The sequence below is a fragment of the Silene latifolia genome, chromosome 9, assembly GCF_048544455.1.
Source record: "Silene latifolia isolate original U9 population chromosome 9, ASM4854445v1, whole genome shotgun sequence".
Lineage (NCBI taxonomy): Eukaryota > Viridiplantae > Streptophyta > Magnoliopsida > Caryophyllales > Caryophyllaceae > Silene > Silene latifolia.
The window spans coordinates 35,715,963-35,734,642 of NC_133534.1; the positions used below are offsets into that span (position 1 = coordinate 35,715,963).

The following is an 18,680-nucleotide window of genomic DNA, read 5'->3' on the forward strand; positions in this document are numbered from 1 at the left end:
TTATCATGAAACTCATCGTCTCATATAAGAATTTGTGCCAAGTAAAATGAACTGCAGCTTTCAGCCGACATTAGCAATGACATTAATTTGCTGTACATGAAATCTGTTTGATTAACAACTGCAAAATATGAGGCCCTAACATGGTCGAAACTCCAAACCCTATACAAAATCTATGGTATGGTTAAAAAATACTGAAACTACCTAACATTAACAGTTTGGATGAACTACTGCACAACTGATCTGTTGCTTTCGGACTTTACAGATAGATACTTACAAAACCTTATGTTTGTATGCAACTATGCATTCAAAAACCAAATGTTTTAGTATAACATGTCTGAACTCTGAATTAATTGTCGTCAGTCTCTCTCGGGGGCATCACCAGCGCTCCTCACACTCAGGTTACCCGACTGTAACCACATCCTCGCAAACTCCTCTGAAACAAATTTTCCTGAATTAACATTGTCCAGCGAATCAAAGTCGAGCTTGCTAAGAGTGGATAGTGATCTTCCTGGACTTCCAGTAGACGGAGTCAAACAGAAACTCGCGGTAGCAAACGAGGAGCCACAAGACGAGTGATGAATAGAGAATGGGCTGGGTGACATTGGCTTCTGAATTGGTAAACCGTCTAAACGCCCTCTGCAAATAAGTGGTTTGGATTCCAAAGATGATCGTTTTGTGGCGTCATCAACAAATAATAAATCGTCGATCCTAGCCATAATGTTAAATGCTAGGCTCTCCATTACTCTGGAATAGCTTTCGAGAATCGCTTGCCCAACATCCTGCGTCACATGAAAATTATCATTCCGTTAGTCGGCCTGGGGTCGGAAGTAGCAAGTACTCTGTAACAAGCAGCAAAACAATATGAGAGATCAAATTAAAAGTACCTGGTTACACTGTATCTTGGTCATGTCCAATACAGTTTGAGGAAGGACAGGAAACCGAAGCTTTAGGGTCCTTAAAAGCGTTTCAGCACGGTGAGCAAGAACGTGATTCTTCTCATTGTCAGTAACAAGGCCTTTAACCTTGCCACTCCAAGATGATCGTTTACTTTTCGAGTGACTCCAATGTCTCCTCTCATCTTTCGATATCCATAAATGGATAGCTGCCTCAATCCTATTCGCTACTTCCAGTACAAGATGTTCAGAAGACAAGTCAAGGCAATCAAGAAGATACTCGGGTGAGAATTCTTCTGCGGTTATGCAACGGTACATGATATCCCCCAGACAATCTTTTCCATTCTGCAAATAAATGCAAAGAATTAATTTGTAAAGCTGGAAAACACGAGAATGACAGTAACTCGGTAGTTAATACTAACCTTGGGCAACGACTCCAAATAAACGCAAGGAATTTCCATCTCCTCAAGGACACTATTATTAATAGCCATAGCCGCTTTAAGAATCTGATTAGTACAATCCCTACGTTGTTGTAACCGCTTCCTACCCTCTTCAGACAACCCACTAGATGGGACTCTGGGACACGGTAACCACCACTTGTCCTCCTGTCTTACACGGTTATCGCTCTCTGGATCCACATACCAAAACTCAGTCTCCTTGAATTCTTCAAGCATACTAAGCAGCATTGCATCTAGTTTCTTAAGAGCAGGTAGATTCACATACAAATCCGACCTCACCCTTGTTGACATCACCTCGAAGGTACCACCTCCCGGGAATTCCTGCTTTGAGGGGACTAAATCGACAATTGAGTCGTTCACACTTAATAACCACCCCATTTCCCTGCACCACATTTTTTTGTTTTGCGGTAGCAATGGCTCCAATTTCCACAACTCCCCAAATACACTTGCTACAAATTCAACAACATCGTGAATCAGTCAAATGGGGACGATAAATATGGGATCGAGCTAGTATAAAAAAATGTGTTATTGTGTAAATACCAGCAAGATTAGTGATGGCATTTGAGATAGCAAGGGCGCTGCAGACTCCTCTACCGCCACCAGACATGTCTTCTCCTAGTAATAATTTTGCAAATCTTTCCTTCATCATTTCTACTTCTGTTCCATTCATGTAAACAAAACAACAAAATTGTAAAAACTAGTCGTATTTACTGAATGCCTTGGAAGAAAATACTCGCAAAAACAGTACAAAATGTAACGTCAACACACATACTTGTATAAAGCGGTTTTACACAAATTTATCATAAAACAGGATCTAACTAATTTCTAACCTTATAAAGAACTTGTACAACAAATAATTAGGGAGAATTTGTACCTTCCTCCAACTCGAATTAAACTACCTACTTTCCTATATGAGAGAAATAAGATTGAATTATAAAGGGATAGCAATTAGCAAGGCGTGTGGCGGTCATTCATGTAATATATCAACTACCGAGTTAGTCATCTTGTCTTAGACGTTTTACAAAAATAAGGTTTAAAACGGATCCAAACACATTTATATTACGGAGTAGTTGATGAAGTACTTATCAAAAGAACTCATTTTGGAAAAAATAAAAATAAAATACCCGTGTAAGACGGCCTTACAATACAAGCATTTGTGTTAACCACTTGAGAATACTAAAGACTATACTTCCGAATTCCGAAATGGTGAGAATAAAGAAAGAAGAAATGTATGTAGTACCGGATAAATGGGAGTGAGGTTTGGAGGGCAAGTCACCCCGGTAAGCAAAGTCACGACCGGTGACCGAGGGGATGGCAAAACGTGGGTTGTTGAAGTCGTGTTTCACGGCTGCGGCAGCAGAGCCTAGTAGAGAGAAACTGGAAGAAGTCTCCGAGTCATCACTTTGCCGGTCATTCTCCGACGTAGTCATGTCATGTGCTCCCCGTAGTTAAATGCTTATATATTATTCAACGACAACGATGATGACGATGATGATGAAATGGAGGGCTGCTGAGATGCCACTACTACCACCACATTGTAAGTAGGATTAGGCAAAGGGAAACTGGCTGAGTAGTAGGGAGACCTTACGAGTTACGACAGGAACTGTATGTACGTATATGAGAATAATGTTGATGAAAATGGTCCTAATTCCTACTTCTTGTCTCTTTCTGGTTTTTAAATACAATTTTAAACACAAAATACTAAATAATTTTTGTTTTTATTTGGATCGATTTAATCTGGTCGACATACTTCTTTGTGTAGACTATCCATAATGCGGTAAAGTTCTCTCTTATTAATTTAACATTCAAGTATTTTTAGAGTTCGAACATGAAATTGCTTGTTAAGTTAAAATAACCACTTGTTGTTCTATATGCTCATGGACTAATCAGATAATGATTAGTTATGCACAAATAGGATTATACATCCAGTTGTACCATAAACATTGTACAGCCAATGTATAAGAATCCGACCTTATATGTGTATTCTTTCTGAGCTAATTCAAAGTTCATGTTTCTAATGTGTAAATGGATGAGCTCATTTTCTTATAAAGTTTATATTCTTTACCATAAAGCTCGGATACTTTATAACAAAACTCAGATTTTACATCGTACAACATATACAACTGGTTGTATAGTCCATGAATTATTAATTATGGTTAGAAATATAATATCCTTGTAATTAATTAAGAAGATGATTATGGAGTTATGGTTACAAATAATCATTCAATGCAAGCGCATAATTATTCATAATTCTACATTTCTACGTGTTCGTGCATCTTATTAATACTTATTATTGCTATCTTATCATTTTGGTACAACTACAATTTATAATCCTACTACATAATTTTAAACATTTTTTAAGATGTTTGACTAAATTCCATCGACCAACCGCCACATTCTTATTATTGGGTGTTAAACCTTGATAAGGGGTATGTGTTACATGATTTACAATTTAAGGAGAAACAGTGGTGGAGCGGCCGGGATAGTCGGGAGTGAGCGAATTTTTTTAAAATTTTTAGTTCAAATTTTCGATTTTTGTTTAAAATTCTTTTATGCTATTACCCGTGTACTTGAGTTGGAATTTTACCTAATCAGCAACACTGTAGACTCGTAAGCGGAGATTACAATTGGAAAGGAGGAGAATACCTTGTATGGGTCGGGATTTTAGATAGCGAACCACCTGCAGTGCAATTGATTGACGGAATAAAATTCAGAAAGCTTACAATATGAAACAAGGATCCAACTGAATAACTGATACATTAGACACAAATTTCGCAATTGATAGAAGAGACTAACCTACTACATGCTTTTATTAATTTATAATTAAGACTACATACTGACTAATTAATCCTTGTTAGTTTCATCAACATCCTTGTGTCCACCAGGCAGCTTTTCCTTGATCTTCTCAAAGATCCCTTTCTTCTCTTGCTGCTCATGAACCCCTCCACAGTGTCCGTCAGGCGGACAATGTGGTGGGGCCATAGTTGCAGCATGAGCTGGAGAAATGATCGCCTCGTCCTTGTGATGTCCTGGCAACTTATCTTTGATCTTCTCGAGGAACCCCTTCTTCTCCTCCGGCTGAATTTCCCCTGCACCTTCATTCTTGTGACTAGGCAACTTTTCCTTCTTCTTTCGCCTTTGTATCTTCATTCCCCCTTCTTCCACCTCCTCCTCTGACTGTTTATCAATCACCCATTCAAATCAAATTTCGTTATATTCGTATAAAATTACAAGCATTTTTAAAGAGGACCGTCTCCTGATGAAGTTATAGTGAACTGACCCATATGAAAATTAAAATGAGTTACTTTCTCATATCAGGTTAATGTAATTAAGGGTTGGTCTCACACTATATTAGTGTGAAACCGTCTTATAAGAGACTGATTCATACCGAGCTGGAACTGCTGCTGTTTGAGCGGTGGAGCTTATCCATGAGAGATGGCTCGTGTTCACCCCCTGCAGCGGGAACATCCTCGTCACCTTCCTTCTTTCCGAAGCAATCAAAGAGGCTTCTTTCAGTAGCCGGGGCCTCCGGGTTTTCAGTTTGGAAGCCGGTTGGGTAAGGATTTGACATAATGATCGATCAGCAGGACAATGCAATAAATTTACCTATATCTCAAGTTGAACCTGAACTATTATTCTTAGACAGTTAGACTCGAGACGATGTATTTTCCTTGCTTATGGCTTGATGAGTAACAGTTGTGTGAATACTAATCTATTTATAGAATGAAAGGGTGTACCTGAATTTGAGAGAGATTATTTTAGAAATGGATTCGAGACAGTACAAACACATTTTCCTGCTAAAATGTTGGTGCAGAAACTATGATACTGTACAGTTATGAGTTTTTTAGTCAGTAATTAGTATAGCATTCTGTGCATTTGTGTTTTTGATGTATTGGAAGGGGATACAACTATCAAAAGCCGATCCATAGGAAAGATGAAAGCTCTAATTGATCTGCAGCGGCGACTTATCAATTCGGCCCAGTGATGTTTTTGAGATTTAGAATTCTGGATTTTGGTGGCAATGTCTTTAGGTAGTTAGGGGAAGGCTACAAGTTCCTAGGTCCCTGTCTTTCAATATCCCCAGCATTGTATCAAGTTCTATCGCAGAAACTACTGTACGACCGTCGTACATGCGACGACAAACTACTTTTTGATAAATAATGATCACTTTTTGTCAAAAAGCACGGGAACAACTATCGTATGTAAGAATTGTTGCAAGTTCTATACAAGTGACGTCGATTTGATAAATCCATTGTATGAACTATGAAGCACTCTCATTCAATTTAAAAGAACCAAATATGTAAATATTAGTACAGATTTTGAGATTGATTTTCCAAATCTCCAAATTCAGATTTTGAGATTGATTTTCCGAATCTCCGAATTCAGAATTTGAGATTGATTTTCCGAATCTATCATAATCCGTACGAAACGGCTAATACAAAATGGCAAACAAATGGCAGAAGCTAATTTTCGAGCAACTGCCAACAGAAGAAAGAATTCCTGGTCCAAGAACAACTGCTAACAAACTTTATTTCTTCATTTACAGTTGGGTTACAAATTTTCATGTAATGTCAGGATAGATTCAGATGTTACAAGTAAACTTTCAGCAAAAAAAGCATAAACTACCTTGATTAAATGCGGCCCATCACCTCTAAGAGCACCTCCTTCTTGAGCGGTTTGGTCATATGGAAATCCATACCCGCCTCAGTGATCTTATTCCCCGCCTCTCCTGCTTCATCGGCTGTTAGTGCAATGATCGGAATGTGAATTCCGTACTTCTTTTCCTCTTGTCGGATTCTTGTAGTTGCTTCAAAACCATCCATAACAGGCATCTGCAAAGGGATCCCATTAGCACTACGTACTTGTTTACTACAACAATATTACCCAATGCCTCGAGGAATCATATTGGCTGTTTCCGAATGCTCATAATGACCCATAATGAAATTTGCAACAAAAGACGACTATTCTATTTCGTCTTAATACAAAACCAAATAATAAGGCGTCTTTGGATCAATTGGACTATAAACAAATATATTTAGGCAATCAAATTAGGAAACAGTATAGACGTAATCAAAATTTTTTACTCTGCATTTCGGTTTTACCTGGCAATCCATGAGAACATAATCATAAGGAAACTTTGAAGGGCCCTCTCCACCTATGTTATTTAGAGCATTGCAGATCAGTTCCAAGGCTTCTTTACCATTTTCACATACTTCAGCATGACCACCAAGGTGTGTAATTAGGCTAGTAGCAACCATTCTACCGATCAGATAATCATCTGCAATTAAGAAATTCTTTCCATCCAAAGGTTTCTTATTCAAGCCTGGTCCACCAGTACTTTGTGCATCACTGAAAAGCGGGCCAAGCGACGGGGTTTTGGGCCCTGCGTCGTACTTAGGAGTTGAAGATTTATTGTTGCTGGCACTAACATTGTCTTCTTCTATCTCCCCATGGTCGAGTCTTGTCGTTGTCAGCTCTCTATGGCAACTAAAGCTCTTAAAGCTCAAAAAACTATTCCATCGAGTACTATCACTTCGCCTAAAGTTCATACTGTGAGCTCTAAGAATTGACTTCTCACCTTCACTTTCTGATGATTGGTGGTAGGGGAAAACAGTAGTTGACCTCATTTTCCTTGTAGAAGCTTTGACCAGTTCACCCCCAAACTCCGGCAAAAGCTCTACCACTCTAAACAAGTGATTCCCATGAAAGGGCTCCTGTATAATGCAATCTGTTGGAGAGAGACTCTCGTCTGCTAGTCCCGGGAAGTGGGCCCTCCGAGTTTCGGGCCTCTCCAACCAGACTACCTTAATACATGAATCCAAATTATCCTTCCTGAGCTGGGCTACCGATCTGCACATTTCCTGAAAATTTCCAGCATTAGCATCAAGTATGAGCATTATGCACCGGACTGTTCCCGGAAAGCTAGGCTTACAAACTGATGGGCCATCGTCGGCCCCATCAAACGAACTTAAAGGCAAGAGCTTGGGACCAGAACTCGGGGACCACATAAAGCTTCCTGAAGATGAGCTGTAACATTGAGATGTATTAATCAGATTAATCCTGAGCTTCTTCTTTAGAGCATGAGGGATTCGGTTCACTTGTCTCAAGACTATCACCTTTATCCCTAGGCTCTCCATGTACCTTTGAACCATTCTTCTTCGCTCATCATGCTTCATCAAAAGAACCGCTATGGATCCTTCGACTCTAGGGCTAGGATAGGTGTCTTGGTATTGTACCTTATCTAGTCTTGGACTATTTAATGATGGATTCTCTTGTACAATCAGGAAAATGTTGAATCTAAAACATGTCCCTGCCTCACCATTCGCTTTGTCTACAATCTCTATATCACCACCCATCAACCGGACCTAAAATGATTTGATAAATCCAAGTTAGTATTCTTTCGGATATGAATAAATTGTCATGGCAAAGCTGAGGTCATATGCTCGAATGAATGGTTCCTCATTTGCAAATCCACCGATTCTTGTTACAACTTAAATTTAGTATTTGTACAGTTCAAATTATAAACAACTTTATGATAAGAGCCTCAGATCCCGCTTATAGCGGGGTAAGGGCGTTGGGACGTACCTAGCCTTACCCTTGTGTCCACAAAGAGGAGAGGTTGTTCGCGGATGATACATGATGAAAAATACGAGTTCATTAAAAATTGAACTGAATAACTACTGGGAGAACTTGACAATATAAAGGAGTACAACTAGGTATCATAATTCGACTTCATGTAATAGTGAGTATTTAGCTCCATTAGAAATAGAACCAATACTTCAGCTCATGTTTATAGAATATAATGCCAAATTGCCAACCATTTGGTCATATCAAATTATGTCAAAAGCATATAGGAGTAAAACTCTTCGTGAATGGTCAGATCCTAAACAATCTTCAATATTTATCAGTAGGTTGAATAACTTAACTAACTTGGATAATGGGCATATCAGAGGAGCTAACATTCAGACAAAAACTACAAGGATATATTAGAGAAATGAATTAGATCAGGGGCAAAAGTAGGTACCAAAGATTGAACAATGCCAAGTCCTAAGCCAGTGCCAACTTGTCCTGAAGAATTTTCTTTAACTTGGACAAAGTCCTCAAAGATAGATTTGCGTTTATCTTTCGGAATGCCAAGACCGGTATCCTCCACTTCAAACACAAATTCCATGCTATTGGAATCATGATTGATCATCTTCATATCTTCTAGGTCGTTATATGCTTGCTTATTCCTGTAGAAAATGTGGGATAAGCGGTTCAAGAAGCTATTCTTATTTGAAGTGATGATTGAATTCTCCAAACTCGGCTTCTTCACCCATGCTCGGATAGAAATGTGACCACTTGGAGTATACTTAACGGCATTGCTCAACAAGTTGCTAAGGATCTGCTTTAGCTTGCCTCGGTCACCTATGACAGAGGAAAACTTCAAGATAGACCCATCACAAGGATCCAAAATCACTTCTATCCCCTTTTTCATGGCCACTGGATGGTGTAAATCTGCTATGTCCTCGAGAAGTTGTTCCAGATTAAAGCCCCCCTCTTCAAGCTGCATTTTCCCTGCTTCAATCTTACTGAAATCTAAGATTGAATTCACCATTGCTGCATCAACATTAAGTACAAATGTATTTCACATCAGACCATAAAAAATTTGAGAAGAACGTTAATATCCGAAACATTGAACTAGGATGCTAGGAAGCAGATTAGCGTTATATATGGACTTTTTTACATTGATCAATCAAAAGAGGAACAGCTTTTTCTCTTTTAGTTAGAAACTTAGGATCATAAATGCATCAGTTAAAAAACATTGTGACTTGACCATGAGAGACATTGCTTAAACTTTTGTCGTTTACACATATGTTAGCTAGCATAGTCAGTGAAATTAGAAAGTGGTACTCATGGTCTAGGTTCAAAACGCGTCAGTCATCAGCAAAATTGCCCTTTTGACTCCATCTCTATTAGCACTTTCTGGAAAGAAAGGGCAACGAAGATGAATAAAAAGGTAAAGCATTCTTCTTTGTTTCGGAAGTGTAACTACTATATACAACCATAAAAGTAAGAAAAATACCCAAGAGATCATCAGTGCATGTGTCTATCTTCTTGAAATTTGAAGCTAATTCAGAAGTGGGAGATACTTCACTATAGCACAAATCAATCAAGCCCTTGATGCAAGCTAGATAGCCACGAACATCATGGTTAGCACTGGCAAATGCCAAGCTTTGTTTCAAGCTTTTCCTCTCAGCTTGAGATGTTTTATCCATTTGCCGCATATATGCAGAACATAAGTGGACCTCTCGCCAAGTCGCCCTTACTATCAGGGTCACAAAAACGAAGACAGATATTAAGACAGCTACCATCATCACTATGAGAAGTATCAATGCCACCTTGGTGTGTTTGTGAACATCACCTACCAATCCCCAATTGCTTGGAAAAGCAAATACATAAACCTGAAAAAACCACAAATTGACATTGAGATTTTACAAGAGATTGGGACATAGAGACTGTTATTTGTCAGAACTCAGATTGGTCAGATTCCTAGCAGTTGTTAATTGTTTGTCAAAACTCAAATGAGACGGATTCTGAACAGTTATTAATTATTAGGTATTTTATATATCGTTTAGTATTGTTATGTGACATTAATAGCCAAAATCAGATTAAAAAACCATATGTCTATGCTAACCGTGTGCAACACGTTACCCTCAGACACTTCATTTTAAGACGAGAAATAAGATTTTTTTCATAAAATAGCCGAGTATGACACCAGTACAACTGTACAAGTAACCATGTCGGATACTTTTAAAGTTTGGGGAACATAGCTTGTGAGTTTCCCCCCCGTAGAAAAGAGAGTATAAGGAAAGGAACAGAATAGTAACATACCAATGCAACTCTAGCAACATCAATTTGAGAACAGTAGAATATGAACTCAGTTTGTTCAATTTTTAAGTTGGTAGCCACACTAAAACCATTTTTGGTTTTACATGAAATCTCTCCGACAATCTTGTCAGTACTACCTTCAAGAACCAAAGCAGTATCACCTGTACTTCTAAATCGAGTCCCTTTGTTTCCTTGCAAGATAATCCTGCCAGGATCATTAATAGTTGCCATATACAAGCTTCCTCCATTAAAATTAATATCATAAAAAAGATCGGTGATTCTTTTAACAGTATATCCAAGAGATACTACTCCTTTTCCGTCTAGTCCTGCCGTGTCTAAGAACAGGTCAGGTCCATCATCTCTGTTTGTCCAACTAAACCCTAAAGAAGCATAACCAATTGTGCTATTCAATGCACTTTGAAACCAAGTTTCATTAACTATAGCAACGGGTTCCATGGTTTTGATTTCTCCAAATAATTTTCCAGAATTAGAGTCGACCGATTGAGTGTACCAAGTATAGCCACTGGTACTTGAATTCAGAGATAAAAATGTGGAGTTAGAGTATGCTGCATAAATTTTGTCATTGTTTTTATAATATGAAAAGAATAAGCCATCCAATCCAATATATGACGCTTGTGTTGCATGCGGTGTTATCAACAGCGCTTCGAGTAAAGAAGGAGCAACCTAAAAAGAAAAGCGAAAAAAAGTTGAAGCATTTACTTCTGTTGTAACAAGAAATGCGTATGCATTGAATATCAACCAATCCATGCAAAGCTATAAACAAGCGAGCTTCAAAAAACAGGATTTTGACAAAGGAAAAGCACAAACCTCATTTAGAATATCAGAAAACAAGAGTTGTTTACGAACTGTGCCCAATATACTTGCTAATTCTCTGGCTGAGGAGTTGACGGGAAGCACTAGTTTTGCTGCATTATCGATGTTTGATGCAATTTGATTAGCCGTTTGCATCTCCATATCATGTTTGATTTTTTTCACTGTATGATACCAATATGGGACGACAATGCTTGGCAGCAGAAGCACAATAAGTGTCTGCATAAGAAAAATACAACAAAATGAGTAATTGTGCTTGTGAATCACATTTACCCTACTAACAAAGAATTCACATTCTGTCACTGAAATAAGACTAGCAATCTCAATTTTCTGAAAAGAAGAAAACCTGCAGAATTTTACCAGTATTTATGATCATCAGAAAATATAATATTTATGGGTTGGGTTCAAAGTGACTTTTAAAGCAAAAGACACCCCTAAAATGTTTCTTAAACTCCGGTGTCGCGCGTAAATTTAAATATAATATCACTTTCTATTTCTTCGCTTTACAAAGGAGTTTTTAACAGATTCTGAACATACCAAAACTAAGAAACATGTGACAGGCTGAGGCCATGAAATATGATGCTTCATAAAAGCAGATGTCATATGTAGTTTCCTCATAGTTTTTTTTTTTTTTTTTTTTTTTGAAGTATGTGTATACACTGATTTTGAAAGAGTTACACAAAATGGTTGAAACAGGTATCAACTAAATACCAGGAGAATGTAATAATCAAGCACAAGTGTGAAAGAGTAATGAAACTGTTGGCCTGAATATATACATACCATGGAATATCAAGAAGATCTTTAAGATATCAAATTTCGGAATCGTGATAAAATCTTTTGTGCTTGTTTCTAAGTTCATCAAACTTACCTTATTAATCACCAAAACCCCCTAAATAGAACAGTCCTAAGCAGGTAACTCGTTATTAGTCGTCGACTCGTCGTTAACGACCGATATAAGACGGCATAACTATTTGTTTACCTACATCAGCTACATGTCATGATGTCAACCAATATCAAAACTGCCCTTACGGATCCTTGCACGTAAATTAAAATTTACTACAATAGTTTATACACCAAATAATTTTCAGAATTTATTTGTTAATCCACCAGAAAATTACATGTACTTCTAGATTTTCATTTCCGCACACAACCCCCAAAATCTAGGCTCATCCTTGCAAAGATTTAACCAAGCTAGCTATGGTTAACCTGCATATCGTAAGTGCATAACATTGGTATCAGCAGTACTAATACTTTTTCAAATGTTTTACTTCTTTGTTTATGTGAAATCTCACCATCACTTTTACCATTCTAATTCCGTCATTGTGTAGGGCATAAGACAATGTACACCGGCTATGCCTAAGAAATTTTAATATAATATGTGACTTACTGACTGGAATCGTCAACGAATTTCACAACATTATTGAACAAATATAATATTTTGGGTGTCTCAGTCAATTGTTTAGCTTTTTATTTTTATTTTTATTTTTGGTGTTGACTAAGAGTATCTCTTACCGAGGGCTGGGCAATCTCCTTCGGATTACTGAAGGCAATTTAATGGGTTGACCTCTCCCAAGTTTAGCTTTCTATTTTGAGAATGCCTTTGATGGGCAATTTAATCTTCTACACTCAATTTGGTCCACCTATCATCCAATAACTGGCTCTCTCCTTTCTCCTTGGTCTTTGTGTCAAAACCAAAGGTAAACAAATGACCGAGGCGGAAGGAATACCTGGTTATTTTTGTGAAATCTCACCCCTACTTGTACAATTTTAATTCTCTCATTGTTTAGTCATAAGATGATGGTACACCAGCTATATCATGCCTAAGAAATATTTCTATATGTCGAGCTACTAACACGAATCATCAAGAGAAAGTTAACATATTGAGTAAACATACCATATTTACCAAAACATTATTAATTATTAATTCATATTAATTCATTAAAACTAGGGAGATACGGTCTATCACTAATTACTCTATGTGACGAGACTTTAGACTCGAGAGCCACAAAAAAGCAACTAGTCTCCTGTAAAAGAGCCTGCGTAATACAACATACTCCCTCCAATTCGCTATAATGTTCCCTATTTCCCAAAACGGATTATTCAAGTAATGTTCCCCTTTCCTTTTTTGGTAACTTTTTTCTCTTATTTTATTCATTTCTCTCTCCTATAATCAAACCCCACACAACTTTTTTATTCCTATTTTATTACTTTTCTTAATGTTTTGGCCCCACAACTCATTATTTAACTCCTATTAATTCATCTCTCTCTCCTAACATCAACCCCACCAATGTCCTTTATTCATTTTTAATAATATTTCTTAAGTATCGTGCCAAAAGTAAATGGGAACAATATAACGAATTGGAGGGAGTACCATTTTAATCAAATTCTCCATCATATACCCAATAATCAACAAATTTGGATTTTGATTGTATCAAATAAGGGCCAAGATCAGTGAATACATTGGGACAAGGAAGTCCAACTCGTAACAGATATATCTTCATCTTAACTACTAGATCAAGACATCTTCGATAAATCGATAAATTCAAAAAGTAACTACCCACAAAAAAAAAATGAATTATATTGAAATGTAAAAGGTGAAGAAATAATAGGTATACCTAAAATTGAAGGAACATAAGAGAACAGGGGTAACAGATAACCCATAACATCAGAAATGGGGTTTATGCTCCAGAATTTAAGGTACCATGAAACATTAATGTGAGTAAATTGGTTGATATTCCCTCCGATTCTCTGGATTTGTCCCATTTGTTTGAGCACAAAATCTCTCCCTCACAAATTTTGAAAAATGGTATCAGTTGGCCCTTGATGAACTGATGCTCTGTTGCTGTGTGCAAAGGAGGCACTGACCAATGTTCGCGTCTTTCTGCTAAAGTTTTATTTTGGGTAAGCGTGGACATTTTAATCTCGTGGGAAACGAGTTTTCTTGGTGCCAAATTGGCAAAACAACGATTCATTTGTGACAAATTGGTAAGGAAAAAAAATGTAGGAATGGTGACAAATGACAAATTAATTACATCATTGCTTTTTCATGTACAACTTTTAGTCTTTCATGTACTTTGTATCATTATTTTTCCTTATCTTGCCCTTCTTCTAAAAAAAATACCAAATTCTCTCTACTTCTCTTCCTCCCAAAACTCATCAAATTTGATTCAAATGATTCAATTATGAATACTATCTTTCATGTTAATCAAGTAATAATGACCCTAATTTAATTAACTATGGATTATAAAACGAGATCTGATTAATGTGCAGTTAGAAGAATGCATAGTTCACCACATACGGAGTAGTACTCACGCAACTCGTCCGAAAAGGTAGTCAGGAAGCATTAACAATATTAAATTAAGGGATTTAATTAATTAGGGTTAATGAAATTAGGCTTTGTAAAATTGTGTTAACAAAATTAGGAACACTGGAAGCGCGGTTGCGGTGGAAGAGGGGTCGGGTGAGCACGTTGGAGGGCGACATGGTTGCTGTCGTTCAGGAGGCTGTAGTGACGGTGTGGTGTGGTGTGGTGTGGTGCGGATGTCTTGACTCCGACCAGTTTTAGGGAGGTGACAGGAAAGGACTCAGGGACGGTAGGGAGACGATGGTTGCGCCAGGTTCATGGGGTCGGGGTGGTGCGACAGTATTGAGGGGGGGCGGTATGGCTGTGGTGGACGACGTTGGTTGGTAGTGGTGGTTGGTTGGGTGGTTTTGGAATGAGTAATTTGAGGTCATAAAAATGTTAAGGGTATAATGGTCATTCATGTCCATAATTGAGTAAATCAAGTCGATGAATGGGCATAACCCATTAACTATACTTGATGAAATTATCCTTACTTAACTAGTAAACTCAAAAAAATCACGTGAGACTCTTCATTAGCAATTATAAACCGAAATTTAAAATGAACAAACATGATTCGAGTTCGATCTTTCTTAAACCTAATACTTCTCTAATTTTAATAATTTAGCTAAAAAAATTATCCGACATTCATTTTCAAGCCAGGTCGGGATTAATTTTGGTCCTCAATTTTAGCCTAAACTCGACCCAATTACATGAGTCAGGCCAACGGTCATCGAATCGCAACCTTTTTTTAGGCTGTTGGGACACCCAAGACCTGAAAAATGTCGAGTTGGGTCGGGTTTGTCTTGCAAGAATGCAGGCTTCATTTAGTCACCTTTTCCTATTTGTTAGGTTTTCAATTAGATGTTATGAGTTGGGTCATTTCGCTAAGGATATTTTGGTCAAACTTAGTTATAGGAATAACAAACTAAATAACATAATAGTTTTTTTGGCCATTTGTCACATTCAATCCGCTTTTTTTACCAATTTATTACAAGTTATAGTTTTTTTTTACCAATTTGGCAAACATCTTCCACTTTTTTACCAACTTAGTTATTTAGCCCAAATATCTACCAGCACAAACCACAATTTATCCATCATAGAAGAGATGGAAACAAAATTCACAAATTGTTTAATAGGACGGTCATAAAACCAATCCATTAACCAAAAAGCCCAATGTATAAGGAAATTATCAAAAATTAAGAAAAACTATGATGTAACTTGATGTAAGGGATTTGTCGTCACTTCCCAATCAAAAACAATTTATAAATTACCCAATAAAAGTAGTATTTATTCGGGTGTCGAACACAAAGATGGCGGGGGTGTATACTTAGTCCGTTTAAGTCCCAATTTAGTCAAATAAAAAAATAAGATGTTGATTTATCTAAAACTAAGATGCAAACAAGTTAAATTAAACTAAATGGGATTGTGTTCAATTGATGGAAGAACTAGAGTCTTCGGGTTCACTTGGGTAGGAGGGTATAAAACAAGATCAAAACAAGACATGGGTGATGACAATGGTCAAGGAATTAAGACTAATTTCCTAATCACCTCGAGTCCATTAACAAGTTATCACTTAATTAATATGAACTCAATACTAACATGACATATAGACCTTCCAATAGCATAAGCATCAAGACAAGCCAAACATGTCAAAGAAAGAGTCAAACTTTCGTTCAAACTATTCTACGAACACTTAATATGCATGAGAACAAGACCGATCGATCTCTAATCATAGCATAAAGACCATCCAACAGCTTAAGCACCAAGACAAGTTAAACATGCCAATGAAAGATTCAACTTTCGTTCAAACATTTCATCGAGCACTTCATATGCATGAAAGTAAATACCAAGTAATCACCCAATTCCAAATGTTAATAACCCATTTTTACACCCATTAATGACCCAAGATCCCTCTAAACTCGAGATGAGACTACTCACTCATGTTCATGGATGAGAAATCACCATAGTTTTTTTTTTTTGAAGTATGTGTATACACTGATTTTGAAAGAGTTACACAAAATGGTTGAAACAGGTATCAACTAAATACCAGGAGAATGTAATAATCAAGCACAAGTGTGAAAGAGTAATGAAACTGTTGGCCTGAATATATACATACCATGGAATATCAAGAAGATCTTTAAGATATCAAATTTCGGAATCGTGATAAAATCTTTTGTGCTTGTTTCTAAGTTCATCAAACTTACCTTATTAATCACCAAAACCCCCTAAATAGAACAGTCCTAAGCAGGTAACTCGTTATTAGTCGTCGACTCGTCGTTAACGACCGATATAAGACGGCATAACTATTTGTTTACCTACATCAGCTACATGTCATGATGTCAACCAATATCAAAACTGCCCTTACGGATCCTTGCACGTAAATTAAAATTTACTCTAATAGTTTATACACCAAATAATTTTCAATTTTATTTGTTAATCCACCAGAAAATTACATGTACTTCTAGATTTTCATTTCCGCACACAACCCCCAAAATCTAGGCTCATCCTTGCAAAGATTTAACCAAGCTAGCTATGGTTAACCTGCATATCGTAAGTGCATAACATTGGTATCAGCAGTACTAATACTTTTTCAAATGTTTTACTTCTTTGTTTATGTGAAATCTCACCATCACTTTTACCATTCTAATTCCGTCATTGTGTAGGGCATAAGACAATGTACACCGGCTATGCCTAAGAAATTTTAATATAATATGTGACTTACTGACTGGAATCGTCAACGAATTTCATAACATTATTGAACAAATATAATATTTTGGGTATCTCAGTCAATTGTTTAGCTTTTTATTTTTTATTTTTTTTGGTGTTGACTAAGAGTATCTCTTACCGAGGGCTGGGCAATCTCCTTCGGGTACTGAAGGCAATTTAATGGGTTGACCTCTCCCAAGTTTAGCTTTCTATTTTGAGAATGCCTTTGATGGGCAATTTAATCTTTTACACTCAATTTGGTCCACCTATCATCCAATAATTGGCTCCCTCCTTTTTCCTTGGTCTTTGTGTCAAAACCAAAGGTAAACAAATGACCGGGGCGGAAGGAATACCTGGTTATTTTTGTGAAATCTCACCCCTACTTGTACAATTTTAATTCTCTCATTGTTTAGTCATAAGATGATGGTACACCAGCTATATCATGCCTAAGAAATATTTCTATATGTCGAGCTACTAACACGAATCATCAAGAGAAAGTTAACATATTGAGTAAACATACCATATTTACCAAAACATTATTAATTCATATTAATAATTCATTAAAACTAGGGAGAGACGGTCTATCACTAATTACTCTATGTGACGAGACTTTAGACTCGAGAGCCACAAAAAAGCAACTAGTCTCCTGTAAAAGAGCCTGCGTAATACAACATACCATTTTAATCAAATTCTCCATCATATACCCAATAATCAACAAATTTGGATTTTGATTTTATCAAATAAGGGCCAAGATCAGTGAATACATTGGGACAAGGAAGTCCAACTCGTAACAGATATATCTTCATCTTAACTACTAGATCAAGACATCTTCGATAAACGGATTAATTCAAAAAGTAACTACACACAAAAAAAAAAATGAATTATATTGAAGATGTAAAAAGTGAAGAAATAATAGGTATACCTAAAATTGAAGGAACATAAGAGAAGAGAGGTAAAAGATAACCCATAACATCAGAAATGGAGTTTATGCTCCAGAATTTAAGGTACCATGAAACATTAATGTGAGTAAATTGGTTGATATTCCCTCCGATTCTCTGGATTTGTCCCATTTGTTTGAGATCTCTCCCTCACAAATTTTGAAAAATGGTATCAGTTGCCCCTTGATGAACTGATGCTCTGTTGCTGTGTGCAAAGGGGGCACTGACCAATGTTCGCGTCTTTCTGCTAAAGTTTTATTTTGGGTAATCGTGGACATTTTAATCTCGTGGGAAAAGAGTGCTTTATTTTTTCCTGGTGCCAAATTGGTAAAACAACGATTCATTTGTAACAAACAAAAAATCTCATTATAAACGGCATATATCCGTCTATGACGAAAGACGGGTCAAATATAATACCACATTCCTAATGAGACAAGCAACAAGTAGGGTGGTGGGGCCAAAAATATCACCACTTTTAAGTTATTTAACCCGTCTTTAGCTATAGACGGATATATATCTGTCTATAGCAAGACTAGCTATGTGACAAATTGGTAAAGAAAAAAAATGTAGGAGTGGTGACAAATTAACTATACTTGATGAAACTACCCTTACTCAACTAGTAAACTAAAAAAATCAGGTG

General features: G+C 36.9%; 3 protein-coding genes across 4 annotated transcripts; all 3 read right to left on the bottom strand.

Moving 5' to 3' along the window:
* Window positions 1–86: 86 nt before the first annotated feature.
* Window positions 87–2,960, bottom strand: LOC141599570 (rop guanine nucleotide exchange factor 1-like). Its single transcript, XM_074419631.1, has 5 exons — window positions 2,592–2,960; window positions 1,892–2,008; window positions 1,316–1,800; window positions 885–1,238; window positions 87–779 (listed from the first exon to the last, which is right to left on the bottom strand). The coding sequence occupies exons 1-5, from the start codon at window positions 2,779–2,781 to the stop codon at window positions 357–359; spliced, it is 1,569 nt and encodes a 522-aa protein (XP_074275732.1). The 5' UTR covers window positions 2,782–2,960; the 3' UTR covers window positions 87–356.
* A 1,102-nt stretch (window positions 2,961–4,062) lies between these two features.
* On the bottom strand, window positions 4,063–5,464 carry LOC141599571 (dehydrin ERD14-like). Its single transcript, XM_074419632.1, has 2 exons — window positions 4,740–5,464; window positions 4,063–4,528 (listed from the first exon to the last, which is right to left on the bottom strand). Exons 1-2 carry the CDS (start codon window positions 4,920–4,922, stop codon window positions 4,196–4,198), a joined length of 516 nt encoding a protein of 171 aa, XP_074275733.1. The 5' UTR covers window positions 4,923–5,464; the 3' UTR covers window positions 4,063–4,195.
* A 384-nt stretch (window positions 5,465–5,848) lies between these two features.
* LOC141599572 (histidine kinase CKI1-like) lies at window positions 5,849–18,345 on the bottom strand. 2 transcript variants are annotated; one of them, XM_074419633.1, is made up of 7 exons: window positions 18,025–18,345; window positions 11,051–11,272; window positions 10,226–10,906; window positions 9,417–9,795; window positions 8,376–8,950; window positions 6,454–7,716; window positions 5,849–6,183 (listed from the first exon to the last, which is right to left on the bottom strand). In XM_074419633.1, the coding sequence occupies exons 2-7, from the start codon at window positions 11,195–11,197 to the stop codon at window positions 5,983–5,985; spliced, it is 3,246 nt and encodes a 1,081-aa protein (XP_074275734.1). In that variant the 5' UTR covers window positions 11,198–11,272; window positions 18,025–18,345; the 3' UTR covers window positions 5,849–5,982. The 2 variants fall into 2 exon arrangements, with proteins under 2 accessions (XP_074275734.1, XP_074275736.1); XM_074419635.1 differs by lacking the exon at window positions 18,025–18,345 and adding an exon at window positions 13,669–13,769.
* Window positions 18,346–18,680: the final 335 nt, after the last annotated feature.

Bases quoted from the DNA above. Each gene is read 5' to 3' on its own strand.
- LOC141599570 (XM_074419631.1), bottom strand. From the start codon at position 2,781: ATGACTACGTCGGAGAATGACCGGCAAAGTGATGACTCGGAGACTTCT. The intron at 1,801-1,891 runs GTATTTACACAA...TTGAATTTGTAG, and splicing joins TGCCATCACTAATCTTGCTG to CAAGTGTATTTGGGGAGTTG. The intron at 1,239-1,315 runs GTTAGTATTAAC...ATTTATTTGCAG, and splicing joins ATTTGGAGTCGTTGCCCAAG to AATGGAAAAGATTGTCTGGG.
- LOC141599571 (XM_074419632.1), bottom strand. From the start codon at position 4,922: ATGTCAAATCCTTACCCAACCGGCTTCCAAACTGAAAACCCGGAGGCC. The intron at 4,529-4,739 runs GTATGAATCAGT...ATTGATAAACAG, and splicing joins ACAGCAGCAGTTCCAGCTCG to TCAGAGGAGGAGGTGGAAGA.
- LOC141599572 (XM_074419633.1), bottom strand. From the start codon at position 11,197: ATGGAGATGCAAACGGCTAATCAAATTGCATCAAACATCGATAATGCA. The intron at 7,717-8,375 runs GTACCTACTTTT...AAATCATTTTAG, and splicing joins TTGGCATTGTTCAATCTTTG to GTCCGGTTGATGGGTGGTGA. The intron at 6,184-6,453 runs GTAAAACCGAAA...ATCCCTTTGCAG, and splicing joins ATGTTCTCATGGATTGCCAG to ATGCCTGTTATGGATGGTTT.